This window comes from Bufo gargarizans, chromosome 4 (genome assembly GCF_014858855.1).
Source record: "Bufo gargarizans isolate SCDJY-AF-19 chromosome 4, ASM1485885v1, whole genome shotgun sequence".
NCBI classification, from domain to species: domain Eukaryota; kingdom Metazoa; phylum Chordata; class Amphibia; order Anura; family Bufonidae; genus Bufo; species Bufo gargarizans.
Genome location: NC_058083.1, coordinates 524023421 through 524042839, shown reverse-complemented (window position 1 = coordinate 524042839; position 19419 = coordinate 524023421). Strand labels below are relative to the sequence as shown.

Sequence of the window (19419 nt, the reverse complement as noted above, 5' to 3'; positions counted from 1 at the left end):
GGAAGACCACTGTGAGAGGCTGAAGGAGGAAGAGAGGGATAGGAGTTTAGAGGTGGCTGAGTGGCAGGTGTAAATAGGGATGTTGAAGTCACCCATGATGATAGTCGGGATGTCGGCAGAAAGTGTAGGAGCCAGGTGTTAAAGTGGTCAAGAAAGATAGTGGCTGGGCCTGGGGGAGGCGGTAAATAACAGCTACTTGGAGGTTGGAGAAAAAGTAGATGCGAACAGAGTGTACTTCAAATGAAGTGAGCTTAATGGAGGGTGGCAGTGGAGTTGGGCTGTAAGAGCAGGTGTCTGATAGGAGAAGACCAACTCCTCCACCATGTTTGCAGCCAGGGCGAGGGGTGTGAGTGAAATGAAATCCACTATATGAGAGTGCAGCAGGGGAGGAGGTGTCAGAGGGTGTCAGCCATGTTCCTGTGAGACCCAGAAAGGAAAGTTTTTGAGAGATGAAAACATTATGAATGTAGGAGAGTTTGTTACTGATAGAGCGTGCATTCCATAAAGCTCCTGCAAGAGGAACCAAAGGAGCAGGGGTCAGAGGAATGGTTATTAGGTTTAAGGGGTTGCAGAAATTTGTAGAACTATACTGCGCAACTGTGTGATCCATCAGCAGAGAGGATTAATCAGTTTTAAACAAGTATCGATACATAGAAAGATATCTGAACAATACTCAGCCTAGCCAATTAACGTGAAAAGAAACAGTGTGTAAAATAAAGGAACTTTGAGTTACAACTTATTTGCCATATTGTGATAGACTGGGCCCGTACGGCACCGGATTGAGGTCCGCTCATTACTCTTAGACCTCCTGCACACAAATGTATCTGTTTTTGCAGTCTGCAAATTGCGGATTCGCAAAATACAATTACGGCCAAGTGCTGACGCAATTTTTTCTGAGCCGTGGAAGGGATATACGATGTTCTGTCCGCATCTTTTGAAGCCCAAACGAAGTGAATGGGTCCACATCCGATCCGCAAAAAAACGCAGAAACTACGACTTGTGTGCATGACCCTTAGGCCCAATTCAGACGACCATCATTTCCGCCCGCTACCAGGACGGACATGCACGGCACACAGCCTGGCAGCGGGCGGTTTTCTGCCCATGACTCAAAGAGGGAGGAAAAAAAGGGATGCCATATGGACACAATATGTCAACGTTTTGCAGTTGGAAATCAAAATGGCGCCTGAATCCACCATGAAATGTAGAAAAACCGCTGTGTGTGGACGGCAGCTGATTTGCTTATATGTTTCCTATATATTAGAGGTGATTTGTAAAACAAAATGAAAAAAGCTTCCTCAGTGGTTTTTCATCTTTTATTTACTGAGGGATAGTACGTTCACACTGGCGTTATTCTTTTCCGGTATTGAGTTCCGTCCTAGGGGCTCTATACCCGGAAAAAAAATCTGTTTTATCCCCATGCATTCTGAATGGAGAGCAATCCGTTCAGTATGCATCAGTTATGCATCTCTAACGGTATTTGGCTGGAGAAAATACCGCAGCATGCTGCGGTATTTTCTCCGTCCAAAATTCCGGAACACTTGCATTATTTTCCATTAAAATGCATAAATGCCAGATCTGGCACCAAGTGTTCTGTCAAAACGGATCCGGTTTTCCGGTCTGCGCATGCTCAGACCTTTAAAAATGCAGAAAATAAATACCGGATCCGTTTTTTTCGGAGACCAGAGAGACGGATCCGGTGTTTCAATGCATAGACGGATGCGCATCCAGATACAAATGCTATCCATTTGCACATGGAACTGCCTGCTGGATCTTCACAACGCAAGCCTAAGATGGTACAATTGTATATATATATATTTTTTATTTTATTGTAAAACATGACTGGAATGAAAGGGTCTGATACAGAAGGCAATTATCGGCCCTCAGACGTCACCAGCGGGAGCGCCCACTACTCTGAGGCGTCATTATACTGATGCCGAGGGCGCACTAAAGGAGACGCAGCAGAATCTGACAGAGGCCCCGCCCCTTCCGAGCCCATCACCTCACATTTTCCCGCCTCCGGACGCCCCGCCTCCTCTTGTAACGTCCCTGACATTTTTACCCCCTCAGCCTCCTACGTAATATGTCCTGCGACGTGATGACGTCATTCAGCCCAGAGGGGTGGAACGAGACGAGGAGCGCTGCTCGTTAACCCTCTCCTCTCCGGAGCGTGCCCCTGGATGGGGTCATCAGCGTGCTGCGGGAGGAGGCAGGGCGGGGGCACACCCGAGTGACACAGAGCCGGGCACACCGGCGGCAGCAGCAGCAGGTGACCCGCTTCTTCTTTATCCGCCTGTATCGTGAGATTTATTGTATCCAGATCAGTAATTGTAGGCGAGTTATATCTGTAATGTCACCTATATCTATTCAGTGTCGCCCTACACTGCCCCTCGTATACAGGTATATACTATATACACACAGTGCCCCTCATATACGGGTATATACTATATACACACAGTGCCCCTCATGTACAGGTATACACACAGTGCCCCTCATGTACAGGTATACACACAGTGCCCCTCATATACAGGTATACACACAGTGCCCCTCATATACAGGTATATACTATATACACACACTGCCCCTCATATACAGGTATACACACACTGCCCCTCATATACAGGTATACACACACTGCCCCTCATATACAGGTATACACACACTGCCCCTCATATACAGGTATACACACTGCCCCTCATATACAGGTATACACACACTGCCCCTCATATACAGGTATATACTATATACACACACTGCCCCTCATATACAGGTATACACACACTGCCCCTCATATACAGGTATATACTATATACACACACTGCCCCTCATATACAGGTATACACACACTGCCCCTCATATACAGGTATATACTATATACACACACTGCCCCTCATATACAGGTGTACACACACTGCCCCTCATATACAGGTATACACACTGCCCCTCATATACAGGTATACACACAGTGCCCCTCATATACAGGTATATACTATATACACACACTGCCCCTCATATACAGGTATACACACACTGCCCCTCATATACAGGTATACACACACTGCCCCTCGTATACAGGTATACACACACTGCCCCTCGTATACAGGCATACACACACGGCCCCTCGTATACAGGCATACACACACGGCCCCTCGTATACAGGCATACACACACGGCCCCTCGTATACAGGCATACACACACGGCCCCACATATACAGGCATACACACAGTGCCCCACATATACAGGCATACACACACTGCCCCTCGTATACAGGCATACACACACGGCCCCTCGTATACAGGCATACACACACGGCCCCTCGTATACAGGCATACACACACGGCCCCTCGTATACAGGCATACACACACGGCCCCTCGTATACAGGCATACACACACGGCCCCTCGTATACAGGCATACACACACGGCCCCTCGTATACAGGCATACACACACTGCCCCTCGTATACAGGCATACACACACGGCCCCTCGTATACAGGCATACACACACTGCCCCTCGTATACAGGCATACACACACGGCCCCTCGTATACAGGCATACACACACTGCCCCTCGTATACAGGCATACACACACTGCCCCTCGTATACAGGCATACACACACTGCCCCTCGTATACAGGCATACACACACGGCCCCTCGTATACAGGCATACACACACGGCCCCTCGTATACAGGCATACACACACGGCCCCTCGTATACAGGCATACACACACGGCCCCTCGTATACAGGCATACACACACGGCCCCTCGTATACAGGCATACACACACGGCCCCTCGTATACAGGCATACACACACGGCCCCTCGTATACAGGCATACACACACGGCCCCTCGTATACAGGCATACACACACGGCCCCTCGTATACAGGCATACACACACGGCCCCTCGTATACAGGCATACACACACGGCCCCTCGTATACAGGCATACACACACGGCCCCTCGTATACAGGCATACACACACGGCCCCTCGTATACAGGCATACACACACGGCCCCTCGTATACAGGCATACACACACGGCCCCTCGTATACAGGCATACACACACGGCCCCTCGTATACAGGCATACGCACACTGCCCCTAATCGGCATCACACCTGTGCACAGGTCAGCCCCATTCACTTCAGTAAGGCCTCATGCACACGACCAATTTTGTTTCCTTGTCCGATCAGTTTTTTTTTGCGGATAGGATGCGGACCCATTCATTTTAATGTGTCCGCAAAAAACGCGGACAGCACATACCGTGTGCTGTCCGCATCAGTATGTCCGTTCCGTTGCTCCGCCAAAAAAATAGTGCATGTCCTATCTTTTTCTAGTTTGCGGACAAAGATAGGCATTATTACAATGGATCCGCAAAAAAACGGATTCGCAAAAAAAACGGATGCCATACGGAACGTCATCCTTTTTTTTGCAGCTCCGCAATTTGCGGACCGCAAAACGCATACGGTCGTGTGCATGTAGCCTAACGCTGAGCCATCAAACCAGACACGACCTGCAGAAAGCAGCCATTTTTATTTTCTACCCCTAATCCTGTCCTTTAAGGACACCATGGGGCACACAAGGAGCAGAACAGTCGGGTACCACTGGCGTCTCCAGCTGACGTTTTACCTTTAAGCAGATTTACCTGCTGCAAATTGTTTTGTGCCTGATGATAAACTCGGCTCTGCTGCATCTGTACATGTAGCCAAAGTGGAATGAGCCCAATGACTCTGGGACTTTGCTCGGCCGGTCCGGCCTCATTAATAGGTTTTAGCGTGCGTATTAATGATTAATGCTGAGACTCCAGCTAGGAGGACTTCAGCCGGGCTGGTGGTAGGTCACATATGCAGTGAGTACTCAGTCTGTTAAAGGGCTTGTGCGATTAAAGGGGCATGTCTGGGTCAGGCCCTAATGGAAGGGACAAGGCACCCCAAGTCCTCGCCCTGTATGCAGCCACTAAGTTTCCCGCGGTCCCATTACCGTAATTTTTTTGGGGGGGTAGCGGCACATGTGCGTCAAGTCAGGGCTGACCTGGAGCGAACCATTCTCAGTAAGGGCTTGTTCACACGGCCGTTGTGGTTCCGTGGCTGTATTGCGGTCCGCAGTACACGGGCACCAGCCTGTGTGCACTCGGCATCACGGATGCGGACCCATTCACTTGAATGAGTCCGCAATCGCTGAGATGCGGAAAGGAAGCACAGATCGGAAACACTACGGAGTGCCTCCGCACCGGGAAAAAAAATAGAACTTGCTCATGGGACAACCCCTTTAAGTGATGGTGGGGTCCTCTGCTCATCATGGCTGCCATTTATTATCCTATAAGGAGCGGGTGCGGGGGACCTGTTCACCCACATGCTGCGCTGACGCCCATTGATCTCACCGTGTGTTGTATGGGGATTGTCGGAGATCCCGGGACTGGGGCCTGTGGGCGACGTGTGGCATATACGTGGCCTTTTATGATTGGCGCGTATGCTGGGATATTTCCCTGTGTGAAGAGCAAACGCATTTTGAGCACAACCTTAGGTGCATGCACACGGCCATATGCATGTTGCGGCTCCCCAAAAATACGGATGACGTCTGTGTTGCAAAAAAACAATGGCGCCCTCTCACTTCAGTTGGGGTTGACTTCAAAACTGAAGTAACAAAAGTAGATGAAAGTACTACTTGTGAAGATGAGCCGCATGACATTTTGACGTAAATGGCGTCAAATTTATCAATGCAGGCCCAAGGAAAACGGATTTCAGCAATTCCCCTCATGATAAATAACCCCCCTCCCAGCCATGTGTTAAGGAAGGCTCATAGTAATGCTGGTATGTACAGTGCCCCCCACAGTGCCAAGCAGGGCACTTCCTGTTTCTCTGGAGTCACATGGTGTAGGACATGATCCCCCACCAACCAGTCAGCAGGCCTGTAATGCATCATGTGATGCAGCCTGTGACTGTGGAGTGCGTCACATGATCTGGCTGAGGGGGATCATGTGACCTGTGAGAGGGTTACTGTACACTCCAGTATAACCCTATTAGCACATCTCCCCAATACTGTAATATAGGGAGGGGCCGATATTTGACAGGCTTACGTATGAACACAAGGGGGGAGATTTAGCGTTTTATGCGTCCGTTTGACATATACGTTAGAAAAAAAAAGGGTACAAAAGCTCAGTACACCACATTCTTGTCATGCATAGTCCGGTAAAAAAAAAACAACTATTTTTATTTTTTTACAATGGAACTGTATAGCATCTGTCTGAGGCATCCATTCCATGTTCCGTTTTTTATTTTATTTATTTTTTATATACGTTAAACGGATGGGAAAAATGCGGTGTGAACCCAGCCTAAGGACTCGTTCACACGAACGTGTGAAGCCCGTGCTGTGGACCTCAAATTGCGTTCCGCAATGCATAGGCACTGTCCGTGGGGCAGCTGCATGAGGATCATGGACCCATTCATTTGAATGGGTCCGCGATCCCTCCGTTCCGCAAAAAGATAGAACATGCTCTATCTTTTTGCGGTGCGCAGGCACGGAACGTAACCCCAGAAAGCACTCCGTAGTGTTTCCGTTCCGTGCTTCCGTTCAGCATCTCTGGATTTGCGGACCCATTGAAGTGAATGGGTCCGCATCCGTGATGCGGAATGCACACGGAACGGTGCCCGTGTATTGCGGATCCGCAAATGTGGTCCGCACTACTGCAACGGGCCTAAGGGCTCATTCACATGACTGTATGTCTTTTTCAGTGTTTTGCGGGCCGTTTTTCCTGGATCCATTGACCCATTGACTTTATTGGAGCCACGGAACGTGATTTGCGGGCAATAATAGGACATCTTTCAACGGAACTGAAACGGAATGCATACATGCATTCAGTTTTTTTTGTTTTTTTTTTGCGGAACCGTTGAAATGAATGGTTCCGTATACGGAATGCAAAAACGTTTGTGTGAACGAGCCCTCAGACTGTTGTTTTCTACACCATTCTTGATCTCCTGTGCGCCTCTTAATAAATGAGTGCACCAGCTAGGGGCTGCGGTAAACTTCAGCTATAACTTACGCCACGTACTGGTGTAAATGATAGGAAATGCGTCGGCCAACAGAAGCGCCGCCCCTCCTCCTAAGACCCTCTCCCCTTTCAGTGGCGAGAAGCTCGAAAAGTCACAAATTATGGCGCAGATATGGCATGCACCATAAATTGTGACTTTTTAATGTCACTTTTTTGTTGTAAAAGGCCTGAAGGAGTTATCCAATAAGTCATTGTCATACCAAACATTTCTGGAAAGGTGCAGTGTTTCTAGCATGAAAGCTTCCCCGCTTTGTGCTGCTGGGCTCTGGACGGAATCAGTCTTCTTCCCCCTCTGGCAGCTGACAGTATTGTCTCTTCCTGCTTCACTGCAGAAGCAGTCTTCTGGCATACTACTGCAGAGTCTCTGCTCCTCTCCTGACAAGCAGGGCAGAAAGCTGTTTCTATTGGCTGAACAGAGGATCGCTGCAGAGATCAGGGTGTGGGAGAGGGACTGAGCATGTGCGACCACCAGCTCAGAAAGTAAACATTCACATTGCTGTGCACTTTGAACACCAGGTGAAGCTGTGCTTTGTATTTAAAGGGGTTGTCCAAGTATTTAGTTCTGGATAGGTCCATGGGGTCCAACTCCTGGCTCTCCCGCCGATCAGCTGTTCAAAGAGACAGCAGCGCTCCAGACAGCTTCCTAAGCACAGCACCGTACAGACAGCCGGTCAGGGAGGGTGCTGGGAGTCAGACAATAGGTCATCAGTATTAAACACTCGGACAACCCCTTAGGCTCCATTCAGACATCCGTAGAATGTGTCCGCACCCGTTCCGCAATTATCTGGAACCTGTGCTGACCCATTCATTCTCTATGGGGCAGGAATGGATGAAACCGCATTTCCGGAGAGCGCCCCCGAACTTCTGGTCCGTGGCGCCGGAAAAAAATAGAACATGTCCTATTCTTGTCCGGACAAGAATAGGCAGTTCTATGGGGGTGTCGGCCGGGTGTATTGCGGATCCGCAATACAGTTAAAGGGGATTTAATAGTGATGGCCCCCACCTATCAGCTGTCTCAGAGTAGTTCCAGCGCCGGTACTACACAGCGCCATCCATTGTGTAGTGATTGGTGCTGGTTGCTGCAGTTATCTGCTCTCTGCAGGGGTGGGGGGTGTCGGACCCCCCACTGATCAGATGTTCATGGCCTATCCTGAGGGCAGACCATTGGTAATAGTAGAACCTAGTATAGTCTATGTGCAGCAGGTTCCCAGCAGAGCTGTCAATCATTCTGTGGTCCCGCCCACATTTAGCTGCTTACATTATAAAATTTAGGCACAGCAGTGACCAGCACAAGAGAAGTCATTTTTTATTATTTTTTTATTTATTATTTCATAGGCCTGCTTTACACATCCCTAGGCCAATGGTTTCCAATCTGTAGCTATCTGGCAGCGGCGAAACTACAACTCCCACCGTGCAGCCTTTGTCAGGTTATAAGAGGTTAAACCTCACTGTGTTTGGCAATATCCCTTGCGCCTCTTGACCAACCCCACAGATTGGCACACGCCGGCCCTAATTAATACTGACAGCTGATGGCACGCCCAGATTGCTGGTTTGCAAGATGTTTTGGCAGGAAACGCGCCGGAGGAGATGACGGAGCCCCCTGAGCATCGCTCTGAGGCCTTACCCATCGTCAGGTCTATGCGAGCCGCCCTTGCCCCAAAATTTCACTATGCAAATTGGCAGCCTATCCTCAGCTGTGCACCTAGGGCGGCGGTTTTCATCATGTCGATGGGAGTAATGACATGTTCTCCCTGCTTCATTGCATGTGGCAGGGATTATAGTAATTGTACTTTGTGTTTCTTACTATTATACAGTCACCGTGTAATTACTTAATAGTCGTAAACCCGCGACATTATGGAAATCGGTCGAGCGGCGCGGGAGCCGAGTGATTCATCCTCTGTTTATTTGTCTTTTGTATTTCCTTACGTAACGATCGTTATATGTATTATTATCTTATTTATAAAGTGATGGCGCGGCCGCCGTGGAAGGTCGAGGGTGGATTGGGGTGAGGTCGTTCTGTAAACTTCTAGAACATTCCACAGGCATGCACGCCACTGTATGCATGCCGTGCGTGTAGCATCCGTTTTTTTTTTTTTTTTTGCAGACCCATAGACTTCAATAGGACTGCGGTCTTGCATTTGTTAGAAGCAGAGAAGAAGGCGTCTGGTTGACTAAAAACTGAACACGTCGGCTGTAGTCGTTGCTCTGGATTTGGTTCCACACGAGCGTGACAACCTGGACAGATATGTGAAGAGGACATTGTTGTCATCAGAATCTCTCACTAGTGCAGCCTCGGGTTTTGAGCCTTCAGGAATACGATGTTAAACATTCATTCATAGATTGTAAAAACTCCCCAAGGTCCTGTGGACTCTGTCCCGGGGGGTTGTGCAGTTGTTTTGTCGCCGTAAATATAGTTCGGGATATTTTTATCCTATAATTAAGTCTACGAGCTGATTTTATAATAGTAATTACTGGTGATTTTTTCCTAATTACGGTTTATAACTGCTCAGGTAGACACAAAGTATAGGGCGATGATGAAATGCCTACTCCGCCCCCTATCAAGCAGGAGCAGGGCTCTTCAGACCACCACGTCTAGTCCAGGACTGTAGGCACACGCGCTACCGCTCAGCGTTCATGCTGTTTGATGGAAGAAAAAACAACAGATGCTAATTTGAGACAAGTGCATCTATAGACGTGTAATTTTGGGTGGAGTACAAGGGGTTGGAAGGCTTCCACATGTGTCTGCTCGGGATGCAGCTGCCTTGAGGTTTAGATGAGCCGCTGATTAATGCTTGTTCCTGGCACCACTTAAAGGGAAATTCTGCTTTTGTTGCCGTACATCCAAGATCCATAAACTGAGGGCATGTTGTGGGATTGTGTGGGAGGTATGTATGATGAGAAATGGGCCCTGCTGTGACTAGTATAGGGAGGCCGTGCCTACTGGGGAGGCATGGTCTCAGCTACTGGAAGAAAAGAAGAATGGCTCTTTGTGGCTACATGGGGTTGGCAAAAAGGTGCTGTCTTTAATTTTAGACAAAAGGGGGGGGGGGGTGCCGTTGTGACTACTGGGGGAAATGCACCATGCTGAGGTTTGGATGATCCACTGATTTGGTATTCTTGCGCTTAAAGAAAATTTCATTTTTTACCGTGGCATCCATGAAATTGGATTATGCTAGCGTGCAGAGCTTAGTATCTGTAGAAAGGGGCTCTGGTTTGACTACTAGGGGTGTTGTGGCTGTCACTGCTGGAGGGAAACAGGTATGACTTATATTGGAGGAGGTATAAAGACACTGCCAAAGCTACTGGGGGAGGGAAAAATATTATATTGTAAGTAAAAAGCTTCGACTTGGACTACTAGAGGAGAAGCATCGATGTCTACTACAAGGAGAACGTAGACAAATTTGTGGATCTTTATAGTCTTGATACTACTTAGACTAGAGCGAGGGAGGAGGGCTGGCTGCTGAAGAGAGGAATAAAGGTGCTGCTTAGACTACGAGGGGTGAGAAAAGCAGGCTGTTTTGACTTTAAAGGGAACCTGTCACCTGGATTTTGGGTATAGAGCTGAGGACATGGGTGGCTAGATGGCCGCTAGCACATGCGCAACACCCAGTCCCCATAGCTCTGTGTGCTTTTCTTGTGTATAAAAAACGATTTGATACATATGCAAATTACCCTGAGATGAGTCAGAGTTTGAAAATGTCTCTTCTAGGGGTGCACCGAAATGAAAATTCTGGTCCGAAACCGAAACCGAAAATTCAGGATACCCCTTGACCGAAACCGAAACCGAAAATGGCTTTTTGCCCAAATACTTTTAAAAGACCCCCCAGCCCATAACAGTGCCATCCACAGACCCCCCCCCCCCACCTCATAACAGTGCCATCCACAGACCCCCCCCCCACCTCATAACAGTGCCATCCACAGACCCCCCCCCCCCCACCTCATAACAGTGCCATCCACAGACCCCCCCCCCACCCCATAACAGTGCCATCCACAGACCCCCCCACCTCATAACAGTGCCATCCACAGACCCCCACCCACCCCATAACAGTGCCATCCACAGACCCCCACCCCATAACAGTGCCATCCACAGCCCCCATTGTACAATTAATAGATTAATAGAAAATATTTCAAAATAGCGGGGAGGGACTGGGAGGAGGAGCTGGGGGCCGGTGCGTTCACTGTGCTCCGGCCCCCAGCTCCAGTAGTTATAAAATGTTGTACAATTAATAAGCATTCTATTCATGAGGCCCCCTCTGCAGTATTACATTCAATACAGCCACATCCTACTCACAGGGCTGTCATCTTAATGCTGGCCGGCCGGGCAGAGGAGCGGCAGCGTCACAACTGACGTCATGTGCCCGGCCTACTTTCTGAATGAAGGAGGCGGCGCAGGCATGTGACGTCAGTCGTGACGCTTCCGCTCGTCTGCCCGGCCGGCCAGCACAGCCCTGTGAGTAGGATGTGGCTGTATTGAATGTAATACTGCAGAGGGGGGCCAAATGAATAGAATGCTTATTAATTGTACAACATTTTATAACTACTGGAGCTTGGGGCCGGAGCACAGTGAACGCACCGGCCCCCAGCTCCTCCTCCCAGTCCCTCCCCGCTATTTCCGGCCGATATGTAAAAATATCGGCAGAAACAGATTAGGTGCATTCTCGGCCGATATTTTCGGCCGCCGAAATTTCGGTGCACCCCTAGTCTCTTCTCTGGTCACACAAGTAAGATATGACTCTTTTATGTTAATTTGCATATGTATCAAATCAGTTTTTTTTACACAATAAAAGCACTCAGAGCTATGGGGACTGGGTATTGCGCATGTCCTAGCGGCCATCTAGCAACCCATGTCCTTAGCTCTATACCCAAAATCCCGGTGACAGGTTCCCTTTAAATGAAATTAAGTGGTCTGGTGTGAGAAAGGATTGCTCTTTGGAGTACCTGTAGTTGAAATCGTACCGAGATACTGTTGACTATGATGAAAGTTCATCATGGTAGAGTGCTTTGACTACGGGGGGTATTTCTGTCTCTACTGGAGTGAGTGGAGGCATATTTGACTACTGAAGGCGGTATCAAGGCGCTGTTACTGGGAGTTGGGGAAATATCCCGTTGTGGCTACTTGTGAACAGACCGTGCTGTGACTACTGGGGGAGAAAGAGGACTGTCGTAAGTTATGGGGAAAATTGGAAAAAGCTGGGACTGCTTTAGGTGAAGAAGAGCAATAATATAGAAGTGACACCTAAGGTCGGGATCCCAGTTGTTAAAATTTCCTGAATTTCGGAGAACCCTGATGACTCTGAGCTTCATTCACTTAGGGGCAAGTTTGGTTTAGCAGGGTTCTTCCATGACATGATTAGTTTCTTGGACTATATCTGTCGTCATCTCCCCGTAAATTGTTGTTTCCCGACAAAAGGCCTGTTCTTTGCTGCCACGACGTAGTGATTTGTGTGCTAACCTCTCCGTTCTCTTGTCTTTCAGAGCCATGGTGTCATGGAGAGGAGTTTACTTTGTCTGCATCTTGTTCCTGGCAAGTTTTTTTGGGAGCATTTTCATGCTTGGACCATTTTTGCCTTTCATGTTTGTGTCTCCGAGCTGGTACCGGTGGATGACTGATCGGATCGTGGCAACGTGGCTGACCCTCCCTGTGGTAAGAGTCCTGTGTGATTCAGTCTTGTATCCACCAAAGAGTAGTGTGCAGATCCTTACTTAGATCCAGGACCATATTTTATAAAATGTAATGTATACAATGACTCCACCAGCAGAATAGTGAGTGCAGCTCTGGAGTATAATACAGGATGTAACTCAGGATCAGTACAGGATAAGTAATGTAATGTATGTACACAATGACTCCACCAGCAGAATAGTGAGTGCAGCTCTGGAGTATAATACAGGATGTAACTCAGGATCAGTACAGGATAAGTAATGTAATGTATGTACACAGTGACTCCACCAGCAGAATAGTGAGTGCAGCTCTGGAGTATAATACAGAATGTAACTCAGGATCAGTACAGGATAAGTAATGTAATGTATACAATGACTCCACCAGCAGAATAGTGAGTGCAGCTCTGGAGTATAATACAGGATGTAACTCAGGATCAGTACAGGATAAGTAATGTAATGTATACAATGACTCCACCTTCAGAATACAGAGTGCAGCTCTGGAGTATAATACAATATGTAACTCAGGTTCAGTGCAGGATAAGTAATGTATGTACACAGTGACTGCACCAGCAGAATAGTGAGTGCAGCTCTGGAGTATAATACAGGATGTAACTCAGGATCAGTGCAGGATATGTAGTGTATGTACACAGTGACTGCACCAGTAGAATAGTGAGTACAGCTCTGGAGTATAATACAGGATGTTACTCAGGATCAGTACAGGATAAGTAATGTAATGTATGTACACAGGGACTCCACCAGCAGAATAGTGTGTGCAGCTCTGGAGTATAATACAGGATGTAACTCAGGATCAGTACAGGATAAGTAATGCATGTACACAGGGACTCCACCAGCAGAATAGTGTGTGCAGCTCTGGAGTATAATACAGGATGTAACTCAGGTTCAGTGCAGGATAAGTAATGTATGTACACAGTGACTGCACCAGCAGAATAGTGAGTGCAGCTCTGGAGTATAATACAGGATGTAACTCGGGATCAGTACAGGATATCTAATGTAATGTATGTACACAGTGACTCCACCAGCAGAATAGTGAGTGCAGCTCTGGAGTATAATACAGGATGTAACTCAGGATCAGTGCAGGATATGTAGTGTATGTACCCAGGGACTCCACCAGCAGAATAGAGAGTGCAGCTCTGGACTATAATGCAGGTGTTATGTAAATAATCACTTTTCTCTCCTTGCTTTTTCAGGCTGTGCTGGAGCTCGTATTTGGTGCCAAAGTTGTTATAACGGGAGATGGATTTATTCCGGGAGAAAGGAGTGTTATAATAATGAACCATCGGACCAGACTGGACTGGATGTTCTTATGGAATTGCTTGTTAAGATACAGTTATCTCAGGCTGGAAAAAATCTGCCTCAAATCCAGTCTTAAAGCCGTCCCGGGATTTGGTACGTGGCTGAATTTATAAATCGCTTGTTTTGGTCTTTGAGGGGTCTGTCCTACATTGTCCCAATATACACCATTAACGTCGCTGCTTGCCTTTGTGGATATCTATACAGATGTAGCAGAGCGGAGTTTGTCATTTGACAATGTTTCTTTTTCCTGATTTGATTTAAGTGATAGTCTGCTCCATGGACACGGCCCACAAACTGCTGCTGATGGACGTGTTACTGTTCTGCTTCTCTATTGTTGTGATTGGGTCGTGGGTCTGATTGGCTCATTAATACAGGAATATGTGGTGCTGGTATTGTTTTGTTTTTTGTGCTGTTTGGTTATTTATGGGTAAATGAATGGAGCTACAGATAACCTGCTTGTTGATGGTTTCCATGTTGCAGCAGCTTTCTTGTCAAGACTGTGTAGAGATCCTGTGAGGCCCCACCAGTCTGAAGAACATGGCTGCTCCATTCCCTGGTGTCGGTGGAGATCTGGCATACACTATCTTTTTATACTGGGTAGTGGTCCTTGCTGCAGACCCCACCAAGCTGACTCTCCTGATTTTTCTCTGTTATAAAAATCCTTTAAATCGGGTCTCAAACCTGGATGGATATATTGGCCGCAAATAGAAAAATAAAATAGAAAAAAGTTGACGTGCCGCGTTTATTTGAAATGCCACACTGTACAAAATGATTGGTACTAGAATACAGCGCCACATACCTCTTACATCCAGTGACATCTCCTCTGATGTAGGTGTTCTCTTTCCTCATCTCCATTTAAGGCCAGACTGCCATGACAACTTCTTTAAAGGGGTTCTCCGGGAATTAAGAAAATGAAATACTTAAATATTACTTTATGATAAATATATTCCCAAATACCTTTCATTAGTTATAATGGCTCGTTTTGTCTGGGGAGCAATAATTAGGAGAAATAAAATGGCTGCCGTCCTATTAGTAACACGCAGAACCTGTCCTAATCACACAGGAAGAGAAGTTACTTCACGACACTGAGCTAAAGAGCTGCTTCATCCTCCTCTCTGCTCTACTTGTCAGGGGTTATGATCCTGAATACAGCGGATAAGATCTTTAGCCGAATCTCTGGGGAATTTAGTACAGAGAGAATGCACAAGGCAGACTGTGGCTGTGGTAATGGAGACTGCATAAAAATGCTGCTGCTCATTAGCCACACACCACAATCCTCTCGTGTTATCAGTGGCTGATGAGCAGCAGTACCGTATTTTTCGCCCCATAAGATGCACTTTTTTTTCCCCCAAAAGTGGGGGAAAAGTGCCCCTGCGTCTTATGGGGCGAATGCTGGCAATTTACATCGCAGTCTGCAATGTATTAGGGAGGAGGGTCTGTAGTAGGCGAGGAGAGCGGCGGGCCGTGCAGGCACTGGACTCTGGCCCCGCAGCTCAGTATGTACTGTATTATACGTAGTGTTAATCATCAGATCTAAACTGAATAATGCTGCGCTCCCCCTGCTCCCCATGTGTACCGTACTTACATGTCACGCTCCTGTAGTAAGCACTGGCAGGCAGGCCGGGCGGCCGTAACTCATGGAGGTCACGTGCCTGCTCCGCCTACTTTATGAATGAACATCAGTGAGTTACGGCCGCCCGGCCTGCCTGCTAGTGCTTACTACAGGAGCGTGACATGTAAGTACGGTACACATGGGGAGCAGGGGGAGCGCAGCATTATTCAGTTTAGATCTGATGATTAACACTACGTATAATACAGTACATACTGGGCTGCGGGGCCAGAGTACAGTGCCTGCGCGGCCCGCCGCTCTCCACGCCTACTACAGTCCCACCCTATGAATCTGTGAATGGGATAATGATTGGAGGGGGTCTGTGGATGGCATTATGATGGGGGGGGATCTGTGGATGACACATATAGCAGTGCCATTCACAGATTCCCCCCCATCATAATGCCATCCACAGATCTCCCCCCCCCCCCCCCCATATCATAATGCCATCCACAGATCCCCCCCCCCCATATCATAATGCCATCCACAGATCCCCCCCCCCATATCATAATGCCATCCACAGATCCCCCATCACAATGCCATCCACAGATCCCCCCCCCCCCCCCCCATAACAGTGCCATCCACAAATCCCCCACCCCATAACAGTGCATCATCCACAGATTCCCCCATAATAGTGTCATGCACAGACCGCCATTAGTTCAAACCCACCAAAAGCACTGTTTTTCTTATTTTCCTCCTCAAAAACCTAGGTGCGTCTTATGGGCCGGTGCGTCATATAGGGCGAAAAATACGGTACTTGATGTCTCCTCATGAACTCCATTCCTACAGAGATTCAGCTGAAGATCTTATGAGCTGTATTCAGGAGCATAATCCCTGACAAGCAGAATAGAGAGGAGGATGAGGCAGCTCTTTAGCTCAGTGTTGTGAAGTAACTTGTCCTGCTGTGTGATTAGGACAGGTTCTGTTTGTACTAACAGGACGGTGGCCATTTTATTTCCCGGGATGATTGCCCCCTAGACAAAACGAGCCATTATAACTAATGAAAGGTATTTGTGAATTGATTTATAATAAATTCATATTTAAGTATTTTCATTTTTAATTTAATTTTAATTCAAGGAGAACCCCTTTAGGCCCCTTGCAGACGAGCGTGTCCGCATTAGGTCCGGATGCGTTCCGTCCGCGATCAGGGAAAATCGTGCGAGTAGGTACGCAATTGCAGTCAGTTTTGACTGCAATTGCGTTCCGATGTTCAGTTTTTATCGCACGGGTGCAATGCGGTTTGCACGCGAGTGATAAAAAACTGACTGTGGTACCCAGACCCGAACCCGGACTTCTTCACAGAAGTTCGCGTTTGGGTTAGGTGTTCTGTATATTTTATTATTTTCCCTTATAACATGGTTATAAGGGAAAATAATAGCATTCTTAATACAGAATGCATAGTAAACTAGGGCTGGAGGGGTTAAAAAAAATAAATAATAATTAACACCTCATCCTGTTGTTCGCACAGCCCGCATCGTCTTCTTTCTTCTTTTTTTTTTTTTTTTTTTTTCAGGACCTGCAAAAGGACCTTTCATGATGTAATCGCGGTCACCACGTGGTGAGCGCGGTGACGTCAGCGCAGGTCCTGCTGAATGAAGATAGAAAGCTTCTATCTTCATTCAGCAGGACCTGCGCTGACGTCACCACGTGGTGACCGCGATTACGTCATGAAAGGTCCTGAAAGAAGAAGAAAGACGACGATGCCGGCTGCGCGAACAACAGGATGAGGTGTTAAAAAATAAAAATAAATTAACCCCTAAAGCCACATTTTACTAAGCATTCTGTAATCAGAATGCTATTATTTTCCCTTATAACCATGTTATAAGGGAAAATAATACAGTAAACTGACTTTTATCAATTTACTTACATCATCTCCTAGCAACCATGCGTAGAAATTGCACCGCATCCGTACTTGCTTGCGGATGCTTGCGATTTCACGCAGACCCATTAATTTCTATGGGGCCTGCGTTGCGTGGAAAATGCTGAGATTTTCACGCAACGCACAAGTGATGCTTGAAAATCATCGCTCATGTGCACAGCCCCATTAAAGTGAATGCACCCGCACGGAATTCTCACCCGTGTGAAAGGGGCCTAAGGGGTATTGTTATCTCAGACACTGAAGGCATATTGCTAGGGTAAGCCATTAATATCAGATAGGTGCACGTCCCACCCATGGGACCCGCTCCTATCTCCAGAACAGGGTCCCCTCATGTAAACCGAGAGCAACCATGTATGCGCAGCTATGCCTCGTTCACCACTACGGGAGTTCTGACTATAGCTCAACGCTGGTTTGGCTATTTCTGGGAGTCCCAAGGCTGTGAATAGTGCAGTGGCCGGGCGCGCGCGGCGCGCTCTCCATTCAGCGCTATGGGACTTCCGAAAACAGCCAAGTGCATTCGCTCAGCTATTTTCGGAACTTCTATAGCAATAAACGGAGAGCGCGCTGGGCATGCGCACTGTGTTCTCTTTCGCTTCCTGGGCTCCGTTCTGGAGATCCGCCCCTATCTCACATTGATGGTGTATCCTAACAATACGGCATAAGTGTCTGGGGTGGGAATACCCCTTTAATGAAATGATTGGTGAGACAACATTGTAACAAAATGTAATTCAAAAAGCTAATTTAGAAAATATCTTCGAATCCCTCCTTCTTTTCTCGCCGTCTGCAGTTCTCAGGGTTTTCATGTCCATCTTATTTAGATTTGAGATTGAACACATCCCGGAGAGCAGCACTTTCTCATCTGCTCGTCTCCAAGCTCCGGAGTCCAGCGACGTTTGTAATCCATTTTGTCTTAAGTGGAACTCAGGTGACAGATGTGGAAAACACAGGATGTGAAACGCGCGGGGATCTGTTTCCGATCTTGTGATACGGGGACACAGGCCAAGAGCTGAGACGCCTGGAGAAAATGACCACCAGTTTGGCATGCTCCCTTTATGCAGTGAACTATCGCCGCCCTTATCGAATCTCTGTATCACTGCTTACTGTCAGTGAATGGGAGGATTCTGGTTCCAGATACTGTATCTATCACACTAACACAGGAGACTGCCTTGTTGCAGGGACAAGCTACACACCAGGATATGACCGGGATGGGACTTTCAACCTCTTGACGTAAACACGAATGTTTCCATTCACTGACAACAAACAGAGATCTTGAGAACGCTATATGATTATAGGTGGGCCTCAGGAGCATGGTTATGTTACGACTCCATGCAGAGACAGCGCCACCCCTGTCCACAGGCTGTATCTATTATTGCATCTCAGTTCTATTGGAGCGGATAGGATTGAGCTGCAATACCTCACACAACCCAGAGATGGTTGTGGCGCTGTTTTTGAAATCCTGGCGCTTGATGCACCTGCCAGTCTTAAAGGGGTCGTTCAAAAATCCATTTCCTTAAACCCTGTTCTGGTATTCTGGGTTAATAGAAGGGGTTCTTTGTTCATCCTCGTCTCTTCGCCAGACTGCAGAGCGATCGCAAAGAATGTCTCCCTCTCTGGAGGACCTGTCCTGTCCACCCATCCATTGATGTGAATGGACACTGATGCAATACTCCATTCCCCCTGTAGTGGCGCTGTAGAGAAATGCAAGGTTTCCCCACAGGACACAAAGAGTAGTGAGTGTGCAAAGTGGAGGACCCCTTTAAGGCCTCTTTCACACGACAGTATGGCTTTTTCCGTGTTTTGCGGTCCGTTTTTCACAGATCCGTGTTTCAGTTTCTGTTCCGTTTTTCCGTATGGCATATACAGTAATTGCATAAAAAATTGGACTGGGCATAAAATATTCAATAGATGGTTCCGCAAAA

General features: G+C 47.5%; 1 protein-coding gene across 5 annotated transcripts in view; it reads left to right on the top strand.

Moving 5' to 3' along the window:
* Positions 1–2072: 2072 nt before the first annotated feature.
* The window catches only part of LCLAT1 (lysocardiolipin acyltransferase 1), a 92826-nt gene continuing 75479 nt past the window's right edge, over positions 2073–19419 (top strand). Inside the window, exons 1-3 of one of the 5 annotated variants that reach the window (XM_044289448.1) lie at positions 2073–2263; positions 12519–12687; positions 13910–14108. In XM_044289448.1, coding sequence (XP_044145383.1) covers positions 12523–12687; positions 13910–14108 — 364 coding nt within the window. In that variant the 5' untranslated portion in view covers positions 2073–2263; positions 12519–12522. Of the gene's footprint in view, positions 2267–4823; positions 4845–9847; positions 9929–12515; positions 12688–13909; positions 14109–19419 lie in introns of those variants that run through there. The other 4 variants (XM_044289446.1, XM_044289447.1, XM_044289445.1 and 1 more) reach the window with 4 other exon arrangements.